The sequence below is a fragment of the Suncus etruscus genome, chromosome 11, assembly GCF_024139225.1.
Source record: "Suncus etruscus isolate mSunEtr1 chromosome 11, mSunEtr1.pri.cur, whole genome shotgun sequence".
In the NCBI taxonomy this organism is placed as follows: domain Eukaryota; kingdom Metazoa; phylum Chordata; class Mammalia; order Eulipotyphla; family Soricidae; genus Suncus; species Suncus etruscus.
In genome coordinates, this window is record NC_064858.1 from 8,419,182 (window position 1) to 8,434,552 (window position 15,371).

Below are 15,371 nucleotides of genomic sequence, written 5' to 3' on the forward strand. Positions count from 1 at the left end.
CAAACCATGATCTGTCCTAGGTCAGCCGCATGCAAGGCAAGCGAACTACTGCTGCACCACCACTCCAGCCCCTGAAATAATCCTTGTTAAGACCGAAGATAGGGCTGGAGAGATAAAGCACAGCAGTAGGCCGTTTGCCTTGCAAGCTGCTGATCCAGGATGGACAGTGGTTTGAATTCCAGCCTCCCATGATGTCACCCCACCCCCATCTTCCTGCCTACCCTTACCTGATGGTAAGGCCTACCAGTTTCTGGGATGGGTCTTTAAAGGTAACAAAAGGGGGCCGGGAAGGTGGCGCTAGAGGTAAGGTGTCTGCCTTACAAGCGCTAGCCAAGGAATGGACAGCGGTTCGATCCCCTGGAGTCCTATAAGGTCCCCCCAAGCCAGGGGCGATTTCTGAGCACATAGCCAGGAGTAACCCCTGAGTGTCAAACGGGTGTGGCCCAAAAACCAAAATAAATAAATAAATAAATAAAGGTAACAAAAGAATTGCCTGAGGGGTGTAAAGGGGATGAAGAGAGGATTCTTGGGGAGATGATGGAAGCAGGTTGGAGGGAGAAGAGACAGGCTTGAATGCAGGACTACTTATGGAGTGTGCTTAAAAGGTTAGCCCAGGCGGCTAGGGTCTTGAATAAAGCTGATGTCTCCTCTAACCTGTCTGTAGATCATTTCCTCACCACTTTCCTAAGACACCAGCTGGAAGGAGGGGTTATAGGTATGTGGCCTGGGGCAGCAGAGAAAGGCCCCTCTATCCATCTCACCATCATCCATCACCATCCAGGGCTCAATAATATATTATTCTACACCATATGGTTCCCAAGCCTTGTTTTGTTTCTTGGCTTTTGGGTCACACATAGTGACACTCAGGGGTTACTCTTGACCGTGCACTCAGAAATCACTCTTGGCTTGGGGGACCATATGGGATGACAGGGATCGAATCCAGGTCCATCCTGGGTCAGCCACATGCAAGGCAAACGTCCTATTACTGTGCTATCACTCTGGCACCTCAGGAGTGATTTTTTTTTTTTTTTTTTGGTTTTTGGGCCACACCCGGTGATGCTCAGGGGTTACTCCTGGCTGTCTGCTCAGAAATAGCTCCTGGCAAGCACGGGGGACCATATGGGACACGGGAGTTTGGAACCAACCACCTTTGGTCCTGGATCAGCTGCTTGCAAGGCAAACGCCGCTGTGCTATCTCTCCGGGCCCAGGAGTGATTTCTGACCCAAGAGCCAAAAGGACCCCCTGAGCACTGCTGGGTGTGGCCCCCCCCCAAAAAAAGATGGAAGATAGGACTTTTTCGGATTATTGGCAGCTAAGATAACCTCGCTTCCGTAACTATATTCTTACTACTTTGACATTGTGTTTTGCTTATTTGCTAAAATAGACAACACTTTAGCCGTACACCATGCCTGGCATAAGACTAAGGATTCCAGACTTAAGTTTTATTTGCTGAGCGTGTCCATCCTCAGCCACTTGGGACAAGACTAACACCCTCCAGACCTGCTGCTTGTAGTGCTCAGTGGGATACTTACACCTGTGTACTGAACGACCTGGCTTTTTCCTGATGTGCCACATAGGACCTTGATTGGCTGGTGCAGACACACTTTTTTTTTTTTGGTCTTTGGGTCACGCCCAGCAGTGCTCAGGTGTTACTCCTAGCTCTACTGTCAGAAATCGCTCCTGGCAGCAATTTCTGAGCTTGGAGCCAGGAATAACCCCGGAGCACTGCCGGGTGTGACCCAAAAACAAAAAAAAAAAAGAAAAGAAATCGCTCCTGGCAGGCTCAGGGACCATATGGGATGCTGGGATTCTTCGATCCGCCATCCTTCTGCATGCAAGGCAAACGCCTTACCTCCATGCTATCTCTCCGGCCCCACATAGACACTTTTCATCCCAGTGACAACCCCACTTGATCTAAGGGCTCATTCAGATTGGTTTGCATTTTTTCATTAGTGAACCGAACCTACACCTGCTCCTGATTCTGATATTGGGGTAATGCTGCCCTTGCTAGCAAGTTGGAGGTGATCCCACGTCTGCCTCTTGGGGTTCACATTGGCATTGCTGGCTCTGCACTCCAGAATCACTCCCGGTGGGCTCAGAACACCATCTGAGGTATGAGGAATTGAACCCAGTCCTGCTGCACTGCCATTTGCCCTTGCTAGTTGGATGCCGTGTCTGCTCTAATGTGTCACCCACAGTGCATCTGAGGTTTTCCCGCATGTTCTTGCTCTGCCAAGTAGGATATTCAGGTGCCCTGCCCCGGGATGTTCTCTACCGCCCTTGCACCACTCCTGGTCTCCCACCCCCAGGGCCTAGCTCTGAGCATCTGTTCAGTCACAGATTTGTCCTCCTGTAGATGAGTTGTTCATTGTTTTGCCTGGTGGAAAGGTGTCTCGCTCAGGGATACAGCCCAGGACTGCCCCGGTTTTAGGCAATATGAAGGGTTCAGGTTTTAGGCAATACGGAGGGTTCAGTGAGATAAGAGACCACCTTGTATCATGACCGTTACCACTCTGCACTGTCCAATTGCTAATTAGAAAATAGTCCGACCTTTGGAGCTGTCTGTTTTCATCCTATTCGGGACAACTGTTCGCTAGAAGCACCTCTGAATTGGTCCCTTGCCCTCCCTGTTCTCCACCCTAGGGGGGTGGTCTTTCTTTTCCCACCAAGACCTTGGGTCTCAGGGACAAACTGAGATTTTTTTATTCTAGACGTTTGTGAAGGCTTCCACTTCTCCTGAATATGACTAACCTGACTCAATTTTATTAATTTCCTGTTATTAAAAGGGAAAAATGCTTCACTGATGACACAACGAATCCACCAATTCCCTGTGGCGTGTGCTCAGTCCACTTCCACAACTCTTTCATAGCAAAAAGCTGGAATACGGGCCCGGAGAGATAGCACAGAAGGTTTGCCTTGCAAGCAGCTGATCCAGGACCAAAGGTGGTTGGTTCGAATCCCGGTGTCCCATATGGTCCCCCGTGCCTGCCAGGAGCTATTTCTGAGCAGACAGCCAGGAGTAACCCCTGAGCATCGCCAGGTGTGGCCCAAAAAAAAAAAAAAAAGCTGGAATACGTCCCAGGGATATGCAAGTGCTGGGTCACGTGTGACCACACAAAAAGGGTTGCTAAGAAGCTCCAGAACCGTATCCCTTTATAAAGCCTTATTAGGGCACAAACATCTAAAATTAAAAAAAAAAAATCATTGGGCCCGGAGAGATAGCACAGTGGCGTTTGCCTTGCAAGCAGCCGATCCAGGACCAAAGGTGGTTGGTTCAAATCTCGGTGTCCCATATGGTCCCCCGTGCCTGCCAGGAGTTATTTCGGAACAGACTGCCAGGAGTAACCCCTGAGCACCGCTGGGTGTGGCCCAAAAACCAAAAAGAAAAAAAAATCACACTTTGAACAATTCTGGGGGGGGGTCTCAGGGGATCAAGCCAACGTGCAAGTCTCCCACTGAGCTCCATTTGTTTATGCCCTTTTCGAGCTAAAGCCAACCAAGAAGTGATTCTGAAAGGAAGCAAACGCTACACATTTTATTAACTATACATCTTTAAAACAATTCTATTTATACTTTAACAATATACAGACAGCAATACAGCAGCTGTCTCCGGTAAGCGCAGAGAACCATTTTGTACTGACCGCCGGTCTGGTCTGAATAAATACTAGTGCATGGGGGAGGGTGGGGCGCAGTAGTGACAGATGTGTTGGGGGGGGGGGTGCCCCAGTGTTGATGTGCAAAATCTAGTCGGGTCTGCACCCAGAGACAAGACTCTGGACAAAGTTCTTGGCCATGCGGAGGCCTTAGGCAAAAGTTGGCTAGCTACAAGCACCTGGAAGAGAAGACCAGGGTTTCGTGGGGTTCAGAGCTCCCCGGGGTGAGAATGGTGGTGGAATTGAGAATCCGAGAAGCGGCATCAGAACTGGCAGCCTTGTAGAGCTCTCGCTGTGGAGAAAGGAACTTCGGTGAGTGGCAGCAGAGCCAGTCCCATTACCTGAACTAGAGATATCCTCTAGCTCTGAGCTGCTGTGATGGGGACGGGGGTCTCTAAAGGCCTTTTGAGACACTCATTGGCATAGCTGGGAATGAGCTGCGGGCAGATGCGGCTCAGGGGGAGTCAGCCCTGAGGGTCAGTGAGGACAGGAAACACACAAAGCTGGGCACCCACGTTTGCAGGAGGGTGGGGTCAAAAGTCCAAATCCAAGTCTGAGCTGTTTGTTGTTAATTTGGGTAGCCTGGAGTCCGGTTAGTGGGGCCTGTGCCCAGCCGGATGAAGCCAGCAGGCGAGTTTGGAGGGGACATGGGCATGCAAGGGTTCCATACAGACCTGAAGCCCAACAGTGGAGCTGTCAGAGAGGGATGGAGTCTAAGAACAAAGAACCAGAGTTACTGAACTCTTCCGCCCACCGCTGTCCTCTGACCCTCTCACCTGGCAGGGCCTGTCCTCAAGCAGCGGGTCCTGGGAACAGCCCACTGTGCTCCCCTGACCTGGAGGACCCAGCGGACGGCATGAGAAAAGGTGAATTACCGCAAACTCAGAATAGGTGCTGGCAACAGAATTACTGCTGAAGTTGCGCCGGAAGGGGGCCAAGGCGGGGTACCCACCGCTCAGCGGGCTGCCGTGGGGCTCCATATTCTCCTTGCCTGCATCACGCCTGGAAGAATGGGGGGTCTTCTTCCCTGAGCAGCTGTTTGAGAGCGGCTGTGGACAGGCCCCGGGTCAAGTCAGGCTGGGCCACCGCCAACCCCAACCCCAACTCTTACTACTTGTGGAGCTCAGCAGCAGACTGACCTTCCTGCCCGAAGGTGGCATCCGCAACGCCGGGGAGTGGAGCACGGTGCCCGCAACACCGGACAGGGTGGTGGCATTCAGCTAGACGGGAGGGACCCACAGATCAGTGATGGGGCCGGGACGGGAACATTGAGTTCTGAACAGACACGTGTCCCCATCACTTAGAATGTTTATGTGTTACTGCCACTAAGATCCTAATTGTTCACAGGTGACAACAGGAACCTCAAGAGTTCAAAAGCCCAAATGCTCTGTTGGTGTTGGTTTTGGGGCTACACCCAGCAGTAATCCAGGGACCCGATGAGGTGCCAAGAGTCAGACCCAGGCAAGTCAAGAATATGGCACCTGGGGGCCGGAGCGATAGCGCAGCAGTAGGGCATTTCCCTTGCACACAGGTGACTCAGGACAGACCTGGGTTCGATCCCTGGTGTCTCATATGGTTCCCAAAGCCAGGAACAATTTCTGAGCACATAGCTAGGAGTAACCCATGACCACCGTCGAGTGTGGCTCAAAAACTAAGGAAAAAAAATGGCACCAGGGCCAGAGAGATATAGCACAGCCTTGCATGCGGTCAACATGGGAGGAACCCATGGGAGGAACCTGGTTGGATACCTGAGCACAGAACCAGGAATAACCCCCTGAGCGCTGTTAGGTGTGTCCCAAAACCAATCAATCAATCAGTCAATAAAGTTGGGCCGGAGCAATAGCTCAGCAGTAGGGCATTTGCCTTGTACATGGCTGACTCAGGATGGACCTGGGTTCAATCCCCAGCATCCCATAAGGCTCCCCCACTCCACCAGGAGCGATTTCTGAGCACATAGCCAGGACTAACTCGTGAGTATCACCCGGTGTGGCCCAAAAACCAATAAGTAAATACCGGTAAATAAATAAACAAAGGATATGGCACCTGCTATCCTATCGCTGCAGCCCCCCCAAAGTGCTGCCTGATTTTTAAAGGCAGGAATCCAGCACCAAGTCCCTGAGGCCTGCCAGGAGCAAGCCATGACCTACCTTGCGCACCTTGCCGGGGGTGGTTGGGATCTGGCCCCGCCGCTTGCTGGGTGTCCTGGGAGTATTGCCTTCCAGTTTATTCTTCAGTTGCTGTGGAGTTCAGGAAGGCCCCTCATTAGGTCTCCGTCCCCTATTCCTTTCCCCTTCCCTCTCGTCCCCCCCCAACACTTGCCACTCAACTCTTTCCTGTTTGGCTCGCTCTTTTTCCAGGCGGTAGAGTTCCCACTGCTCTGCCACGTAGCTCACAAACTGCTGGCCCTTGACCACAAACTCTCTCTCATGTTGCTGCTCCCACAGCTCAATCTGGACCTTGAGCTCCTCTTCCAGCTACAGGAGACAGACAAGATGTGCATGAGATTGCTCATCTCAAGGAGAGGGCAGTTCCCAGAGGGAAGTGGCCCGTCCCCTTGATAGGCTAGACGAGTGCTGCGGTGCAGGAGAGAATCTCTCCAGGCCTGGGCAAGTCCAGGGGCTCGGAAATGGAAAACTAATTCAGCCCCAGTGGCCTGCGGTGGGGTGTCCCTCACCCTGATCCACTGTGCTTTGGAAAGCAAATGGTTACTTTTTCTTGTTTTTTTTTGGGGGGGGCCACACTTGGTGACCCTCAGGGGTTACTCCTGGCTATGCACTCAGAAATCGCTCCTGGCAAGGCAATCGCCATTGCTGAGTGGGTGACTGTCCCCTGAAACTGTCTTACCTTAGGGAGAGTTTTCTGCAGCTTTGCTCTTTGCTTTTCTTCTTTTAGAAGAGTTCCTCCACGGTTTGTAAATCGACTGGGGTCAGAGGCTTTGTTCTGAAAACAGGGTTTCAACAGATTTAGGACAAGGCAATCCGCTCATTTTGCAAGGAGGACACTCTGTGGATGGCCCAGCACTAACTCACTAGCTACCGAATTGTTCCAGTGCTGGGGCTTTGCTCAGGGGCTCTGCGAACCACCCTTCAGTGTAGCATACCTATTCACTGGTCACGGTGGGACGCAGACCCAGAGTTGGGTGCTCACTGCCAGAGCCCCCAACTTGCTCTCACAGGGCAGCAGGAATCTCAGAACAGAGCCCTTTGTTTGATAAATCACCCAGCCAAGTTGTGAGGGAAGCTAGAGAGCTGAGCTGGGATATTCTGCCCATGCAGACAGGTGACAGCCTGAAGGTGCCTTAGGGGCGTTACCCTCCCCCAACTTCCTGCCTCTCTCACCTGGAAAGGGAGACCCTCCCACAAATGGGAGGGGTCTGATCGCTACTTTAAGAGGTTCCCTGGGGGGTAGGGAGAGGGGGAAGAGGGAAGAAGAGGAAGTTAGATGGATGGAGGGCTGCTGAAGAAGGCTACTTCAAAAGCTTAGCCTAGAGGTCACGTGAAAAATAGGCACATGGTGGTTAGAGCCCTATAATAAAGCTGATGTGTCCTGAAACTTCATCCGGCTGCTGGGGATCATTTCCTGTCTCTTACCCTGACACCCACAGACCTGCCAGGCTGAAGGGGCAACAAGGGCCGGGCTGGGCAGAGAAAGGCCTCACCATCCACCACCATGCCATGCACCACTAGGACTTTCTAACTAATAATGAATACAACACTCAAGTGTTTCCTGAGCAGGGGACCCCAATGCCTACAGAGCAGCCCAGATGTATGCTCACATGGGTTTTTTTCCCCCTTGTGTGTTCAGAGGTAACCACCACACAGAGGCCGCCCCCGGATTCTGACGGAAACACAACATTGAGCCAAACGTACCTCCAAATCCTGGAAAGCCTGCCAGGTCTCCTCCCACTTCTTCACTCCGTCAAAGAGCTCCCTGTGACTGTCGTAGTAGGCTTTCAGTCGCCCGACCTCGAGGTCATGGAGCTGGAGCAGATCTTCTGTATAGTCCTCTGAGGGGAGACAGTAGGGAGTTCTCCGGGGTCTGCCAACCTGGCCCCCCTTCCCCGAGGACCCCAGCTAAGACCAAACACACGCTATCATGGGCCTTGGAGATAGAAGAAAGCGAGGGAGCATATCACCTCTTCCCAGTCTTCAGGGTTCCCTAGGCCTAAAGAGTGGGAGCAGCCCCCATTCTCTCTGGAAGCCGCTGGGGAGGCTCAGGGGCCTGATGGAACCCGGTTCAGCTTGTGCCATGCTATGCTCTGACCCCGTCCGTGACCCCGGAGATGCTACAGTGCAGGCGGGGAGGGGGGGTGCCCACCGACCTTGGTAGTAGGGCGCAAAGGCTCGTCTCTGCTCCTCGCCGTAGAAGCAGCAGTCCCAGTACTGGGCCAGCTCCACGCGGATGCCCTCAATCACCTTCTTCAGATTTTCCCTTTGTAGTTTCTCCAGCCGATCCACTTCCAGTTGCAGCTGCAAGAAACAGCCAGAAAGGGGCTTGCCAGACTTGGGCAGATTATTCACACAGCCAGAGAATGCAGCTAAGAAGTCGCCCGAGCAGGCCACACTCTTGGGCTACTTACCGCTTTCTGGACCTTGGCCTTGGTCCCCACGGTTTCTGCGGTCACTGCTTCCCTCTCTTCGGCAGGTACCTGCAGCCTGTCCCAGAGTTCGGTGAGGCGAGCCCGCAAAGCCTCACATGCCGCTTTGTTCTGCAACCTGCGCTTCTCCAGCTGGAAGAGGCCCAGACTCAGGACAGCCCTGCGCCCCGCTCTCTCCTGGCACAAGATTCAGTCTGTTTCTGGGACACAACCTCCATCCAGCTCTACTTGAGAACTCACTCCTGGCAGCGCTCAGATTATGTGGAAGATGCCAGGATTAAATCAAACATGGATCAGTCGATGCAAGACCAAGCGCCTTCCCCATTGTTCTATTACTTTTTTGTTTTTGGGCCACACCCGGTGGCACTCAGGGATTACTCCTGGCTATGCACTCAGAAATGGCTCCTGGCTTGGGGGACCATATGGGATGCTGGGGGATCAAACCGCGTGGTTTAGCATAGGTTAGCTACGTGCAAGACAAATGCCCTACCGCTGCACCATCACTCCGGCTTTTCCACACATTTTTGGTTTGGTCCTATCGAGGGTCGCTCCTGGCAGTATTTAGGGACAATCAGGGGCCAGGGATTAAACCTACCCTCCTACATGCAAAACACGTCAAATACTTCAGCCCACTGAACTATCTTTTCAGCTCAAGATTCAAACTTTTGGGGTCAGAGTGATAGCATAACTATCATTAGGGCATTTGCCTTATTCACAGTGACCCAGGTTCAATCCCCAGCATCCCACATGGTCCCCGGAGCCTGCCAGGAGTAAACCTCTCCAACCAGTACCGCCCGCCAGGTGTGGCCCCAAAACAATGCAACACAAGCACTTTCATCCCTGTACTTTCTGGCCCAGTCAAAAAAATGCTTGTCGGGGCTGGAGAGATAGCATGGATGTACAGTGTTTGCCTTGCATGCAGAAGGACAGTGGTTCAAATCCTGGCATCCCATATGGTCCCCCGAGCCTGCCAGGAGAGATTTCTGAGCATAGTGCCAGGAGTAACCCCTGAAGGCTGCTGGGTATGACCCAAAAACCGAAAGAAAAAAAAAAAATTCTTGTCAATTAAAATTAAACTCACCCAGATAACTCATATTATTTGTATACATTTGCACCCCTTTGTTTTCAGCACCTCACCATCTGTACTATTTCTCAAGTACTATTTTGGGGGGCAGATTAGGGGAGTTTGGGGACAAACATGCACTCTCTCCTGGTGGTACATGGGGCCCACGTGTGAGGCGGGATTGAACCCTGCTCGCCACATGCCAGGACAGTGCATCTCTGTCGCGGGTCAGCTCAGTCCCTCAACTTAACCCCACGGCATAACTCACCCGCTGCAGCAGCTTCCGCAGGGTGGCGATATTCTCGAGGGACAGGCAGAAGGCGTCCTCGTCTTCGATTATCAGTTCTCGCTCGCAGCTGGTGTCAGGGTCATGGTCCAGCTCCTCCATACACAGGATGATCTGCCGCTTGATGTTGACAAATTCCTCCCGGCGCGAAGCCTGAGAACCCACATCACATCAGGGCTCTGCACCGCATTGCATCGCAGTCCACCCACAGAGGCCCGCAGCGAGTGCCCACCTTGGTCTCCCTCAAAGTGGCCAAGTGCTGCCGGAACTGGCTCAGCTGCTCGAGGCTGGGGACCGCAGCGGCGTCGATGTCGGAGGGCGGCAGGCACAGCACATCACACAGCTCCTGCTCCTGGACCTGCAGGTCCCTCAGCTCCTGCTTTCGCTCCTTCTTCTTCCTGCGCATCAGCTCCACCTGTGTGCGCAGCTCTTTCTCGAGCTGCAGGATGGTCCTCTCCCCTTCCTCCTGCCGGGAAGAGGCGCCCCTCGCTGTCAGCAAACTCACGCATGGGAGCAGATGTGCGGCCCTCCGAGTCACTGGACAAGAGTTGGGGACGACCTGGGTTCCACCCCCAGCATCCCATATGATCCCGAGCCCTGCTGGGAGTTATCCCTGAGCACCACCAGATGTGGGGCGCCCAAAAGTGGAAGCCCCAGTCCACAAGCCCCAAAGCTCTGCATCACACCTGGTTGGACTCCAGGGCTAGCTCCTGACACAGGGTGCTGAGCTCCTCCCGGCACACGGCGATGCTCTTGAGCAGCCTTTCCCGAAGATTCTCCTCCTCCGCGATCATCTTGTCCAAGAGGTTCTGTGGGGAGAGCAACACTCGCCCCTCTGTGCCTAGTGCCAGGATGTGACCCCAGGTGCTTCCAGAAACCTCTAATTATGGACTGTGGGGATCCTGGTGCCACTGGCAACATTTGAAACTCAAGAGCTCAGGGGTAACACTGCATAGGGTGGGAAGGCCTGTGCTGGGCTGGGAGGGACAGTGCCAGATGTCGGGTTCTGCCCCTGCACCCCCACACCCCAGTCTGCCCACCTTGACATGGTGCTTGACCACCTCGGTCCGCTGGAAGCGCTGCTCCTCCGGAATCCCAATGAGCTCCCAGATATCCCGGAGCCGAGCCAGGGCCTCCTGCAGGCATTGGATGGACTCCCCAGCCAACACCTCGCTAGAAGGCCAAGGGGGAGGTTGAGTTTAAGCCCTCAGCAGGGCCAATGGACAGGACAGCTCAAAGCCAGGGCCCTTGAAGGTTGCCGGGGGTGCTGGGGGGGTGACTCAAGCCTCCATGCAGGCGTATGCGCAGACTCCTGAGGAGCCCTACCCAGCAGCATTACAGAATCTAAACAAACTGGTCCCCAAGAGGCCTCCAGCTTTTCATTTCTGACCAGCCCCACCACCACGGTGCCCCACAAAGCAAACCTCAGTATCTGGTACTTGCAGGGACAAGGTTAGAGGTCACTTCACGACAGAGAATCTGGACCCCCCCCCAATCCTAGACAAGCGACTGAGCGAAGCTCAGGAAGGATGAGGACAGTTCACTGTCTTTTTTTTTTTTTTTTTGTGGTTTTTGGGTCACACCCGGCAGTGCTCAGGGGTTATTCCTGGCTCCAGGCTCAGAAATTGCTCCTGGCAGGCACGGGGGACCATATGGGACGCTGGGATTCGAACTGATGACCTCCTGCATGAAAGGCAAACGCCTTACCTCCATGCTATCTCTCCAGCCCCCAGTTCACTGTCTTTGCTGCGGCTCTCAAAAGACACCAAAGGGGCTGCACAGCAATGTTCATAGGGACACAAACCCAACACATCGGCTTAGGTAGTCTGAACAGCACAAGGATAGTCTGGGCAGCTTGTCAACACCTCACCCTGCCCTGAGCACTTCTTATTGCTGGAAAATGCATGATCGAAATTCTTTGCAGAGTCTCCCTAGATGCACCATCCTGCAGCTGGTTCTAGAGTTTGCATCTGGCAGGGAAGGGATGCAGTGATGGGCCCTTAGGCTGTAAATTTTCCAGAGACTCTACAGACAGTTGAGTTGCAGTCTCCCTGTGGTCAGTTCTTCTGACTAGTGGTCTGGGCCGGTCTCCCACTATTATCCTGCAGTGAGTCCTCATGACTATGGTCCTGGCCAATGTCTTGATGCATGTGTGGTGGCCACCTGTAGTGGAAGCCTCATGCTCTAATCCCAGGGGGTATTGGGAAAGTGGGTGTGGAAACAATGCTGACACAGGAAATAATCCATGCAAGGTGAGGGAGATAAGCAGGCTCAGGAATTTCCACCACGAGCTATCTGCAAGCAGGCAAAAGAAATACCCGCAGGCAGACAGGCTAGCTGTGTGGGATGCAGCCGGGAAGGTCTTATTGGGAAGAGTAGGACCTCCCCATGGGTGGGGAACAGGTAGGGGTAGAGGGCCAATCCACAGGTACTTCTTACTCAGGAGAAAATTGTGTATGTGTGATGTGGAAATGAAGTCCTGACTTATGGTCTGGGCTGATATCCGGCTATTCTCCTGCAGGGAGTCATCATGACTATAGTCTTGGCCTATGTCCAACTTTTCTCTCTTAGCTCCAATTTCTTTTTTCTTTTTTGGTTTTTGGGCCACACCTGGTGACGCTCAGGGGTTAATCCTGGCTCTGCGCTCAGAAATCGCTCCTGGCTTGGGGGACCATATGGGGAGCCAGTGGATCAAACTGCGGTCTGTGCTAGGCTAGGGCCAGCAAGGCAGACGCCTTCCATCACTCCGTGCCACCGCTCCGGCCCCAAGCTCCAACTCTTTTTTTTTTTTTTTTGTGGTTTTTGGGTCACACCCGGCAGTGCTCAGGGGTTATTCCTGGCTCCAGGCTCAGAAATTGCTCCTGGCAGGCACGGGAGGACCATATATGGGACGCCGGGATTCGAACCGATGACTTCCTGCATGAGAGGCAAACGCCTTACTCCATGCTATCTCTCCGGCCCCCAAGCTCCAACTCTTAATTGGTCTTTTCAATCATGACAGGCCCTTCTCCAAGTGGAAGTCTGATTTCTGACCCCTGCAAGCCTTCCTTCCAGAAGTAGGTAGGGACCACCTGAAAGCTATTGACGCTAAAAATGATTCTTACTGATTGATCCCTAACTACTGGGGCTTTTCTAATAACTAATTGCTATCATGACCTCCTGATTGTAACCACATTCCCCCCCATTCCCCCCATCAGGACACAGGAACCGCTTCTCCTGCTCTAGAACGAAGTGTCCCACTCTGTAAAGTGGAAAAACCATGATCAAGGCTGCAGGATTTGGATCTGGGCGCCCGGGATTCGAACCAACCACCTTTGGTCCTGGATCGGCTGCTTGCAAGGCAAACACTGCTGCGCTATCTCTCCTGGCCGGCTAATAAAAACTTAAAATGTTCCAACTTCGGGAGGGCGCTTGCCTTGCTGCTCCAGCCGACCCCTTTCATCCCCTGGCACCCCATATAGTCAGTCTCAGGGCTGTGTGTCTCTCATCCAACACCCCATCACAGGCAGATACTCATGAGGGCCCAGAGCCACAGGCCAGCAGGGTGAGCACTAAGTCCCTGCACCCCAGAGGGGCCCCCTGGACCAAGAGTGATTTATTTCTGAGTGCAGAGCCAGTCACCAACATCACAGGGGTGGTGGTCCCCAAACAAAACAAACTCAGAAACCTTGCTTTTTTTCTGTGCAACTGGCGTGGAATCCATCTGGGGTGCAGGACTGGGCCGGCCAGGCCTTTGAGAGGGGGTGTGGCACCCCCCCAAAGAAGCCGGGCAAGCAGCTGGTGAACCCAGGGGATCTCCTACCCACCCATCACAGACAGGAAAGGAAAGCCAGAACTGGGCCATTGGGGTGGGTTTCGGGGTGCGGCCAGCACTGCGGGGTGTAGCCCTAGGGCGCCCCCAAACCCTTGCACAGGGGAGGAGAGCGCATGGAGGAGGTAGGGCACATGCTTGCCTTGCATGCAGAAGAACGGGGGTTCGAATCCCATAGGGTCCCCCCTGAGCCTGCCAGGGGCGATGTCTGAGTGCGGAGCCAGGAGTAGCCCCTGAGTGCTGCAGGGTGGGACCCCCCCCAAAAGAAACCCTCAGCTTCAGGCGGGACTCGAACCCGGGACCCTCTCGGGTCTCCCCACACCCCCGCACCTTCTCCTCATGATGACACGCCTCCGAGCCGGGCGACCCGACCAGCCCCGCGACGAGCACCAGGGACGCCGCCGCCGCTCGAGTTGGAAGCCGAAAGACGCCGCCGCTGTCAGCCGCCGCTCGAGCCGTTGGCGCCCGCGCGAGTTTGAACCAGGCCACGTGACCGCCGCGCCGCGCCGCGATTGGCTGCCGCGACCTCCGGCCACGCCCGCAGCGCCAGGCCACGCCCCCAGACCGCCGCGCCTGCGCAGTCGGGCCGCAGAGTCTAGCCCGGGACGCTCCGCCCCCTTTTCTTCTTGGCTTTTTGGGCCTGGCTTGTGGCCTGCAGGCAGGGGTGTTGCTTCCTCCCTGAAGACACGTCTGGCAGGCTCGAGGGATTGGAGGGGGGCCTATGAGATGAGATGCTGGGGCCCCATCTGGTTAGTGCCTGCCTTGTGCCAGGCAGATGCTGCTCCACCCCAGCCTTTGCCCCCCTGGAGTGTAGAGCTGGGTGTGGTCCCCAATGCTGGCTTGGAAAAGAAATGCAAGGCCTCCCCATCCCTCCCTCCCCTGGGAGTAGTTTTCTTTCAAATTTCAAAGGCTTCATTTGTTGCCGGGTTTTTTTTTTTTTTTTTTTTGGTTTTGGGGACACAGCCAGTGACTCTCTGGGAAGTTACTTCTGGCTCTGCTCTTAGAAACCGTTCCTGGCAGGCTTGGGGAACTAAATGGGATGCTGGGGATCAAACCCCAGTTCGTCCCTGGTGGGTCTCATGCAAGGAAAATGCATGCATCTACCACTGTGTTGACTTTCTGGTCCCTTCATTAGTTGCTTTTTTGTTTTGTTTTGTTTTTTGGGCCACACCCGGCATTGCTCAGGGGTTACTCCTGGCTGTCTGCTCAGAAATAGCTCCTGGCAGGCACGGGGGACCATATGGGACACCGGGATTCGAACCAACCACCTTTGCTCCTGGATCGGCTGCTTGCAAGGCAAACGCCGCTGTGCTCTCTCCGGGCTCATCAATTGCTTTTTTGAATTAGATTTCTTTTTCTTCTTCATTGAATTAAATTTTTTTTCTCATCATTTTCTCCTCCCCATGTGATTCATGGGTCCTACACTTGGTCGTGTGGCCTGGGAGAGACCACACAGGCGGTTACACAAGAGAGACTCCTAGAAAGTTTGGATTTTTTATGTTTGTTTTGGGGCCACACCCCGCGATGCACAGGGATTAGTACTGGCTCTGTGCTCAGAAATCGCTCCTGGCAGGCTCAGTGGACTATATGGGATGTCAGAAGTTGAACCCTGGTCCATCTCTGGTCGACATGTGCAAGGCAAATGCCCTACCGCTATACTATCTCTTCAGTCCCTGAAAATTACTTGTTTTTGCTTTTTAGGCCATATCCAGTATTATCCAGGGGTTACTCCTAGCGGTGCCCTGAAACTAAATGGGATGCCAGGGGATAAAAGGGGTCTGCTGGAGCGCAAGGCAAGTGCCTCCCTAAATGGAAGCATTTCAAGTTTTATTAGCCTGTAATGCACAGGCTCCAGACCCAAATCCTGCAGCCTTGATTAGTTTTACCACCTTTGTTCTAGAGCAGGAGAAACGAGTTCCAGTATCCTGGTGGGGAATATGGGGAATGTGGTTACAATCAG

The 15,371-nt window shown here is 53.7% G+C and overlaps 1 protein-coding gene across 1 annotated transcript; it reads right to left on the reverse strand.

Annotated features, from left to right (window-relative positions):
* Positions 1-3,518: 3,518 nt before the first annotated feature.
* PRC1 (protein regulator of cytokinesis 1) lies at positions 3,519-13,773 on the reverse strand. Its single transcript, XM_049783308.1, has 14 exons — positions 13,742-13,773; positions 10,641-10,773; positions 10,287-10,409; positions 9,833-10,066; positions 9,583-9,753; positions 8,234-8,383; positions 7,976-8,123; positions 7,524-7,660; positions 6,499-6,594; positions 5,982-6,128; positions 5,802-5,891; positions 4,794-4,874; positions 4,530-4,703; positions 3,519-3,946 (listed from the first exon to the last, which is right to left on the reverse strand). The coding sequence occupies exons 1-14, from the start codon at positions 13,750-13,752 to the stop codon at positions 3,824-3,826; spliced, it is 1,818 nt and encodes a 605-aa protein (XP_049639265.1). The 5' UTR covers positions 13,753-13,773; the 3' UTR covers positions 3,519-3,823.
* Positions 13,774-15,371: the final 1,598 nt, after the last annotated feature.

What these genes read in the sequence shown, in the direction of transcription:
- PRC1 (XM_049783308.1), bottom strand. An exon ending in TGGTCAAGCACCATGTCAAG is followed by an intron (nt 10,410 to 10,640) that starts GTGGGCAGACTG and finishes CTCTCCCCACAG; the next exon opens with AACCTCTTGGACAAGATGAT. An exon ending in CCACTTTGAGGGAGACCAAG is followed by an intron (nt 9,754 to 9,832) that starts GTGGGCACTCGC and finishes GTGGGTTCTCAG; the next exon opens with GCTTCGCGCCGGGAGGAATT.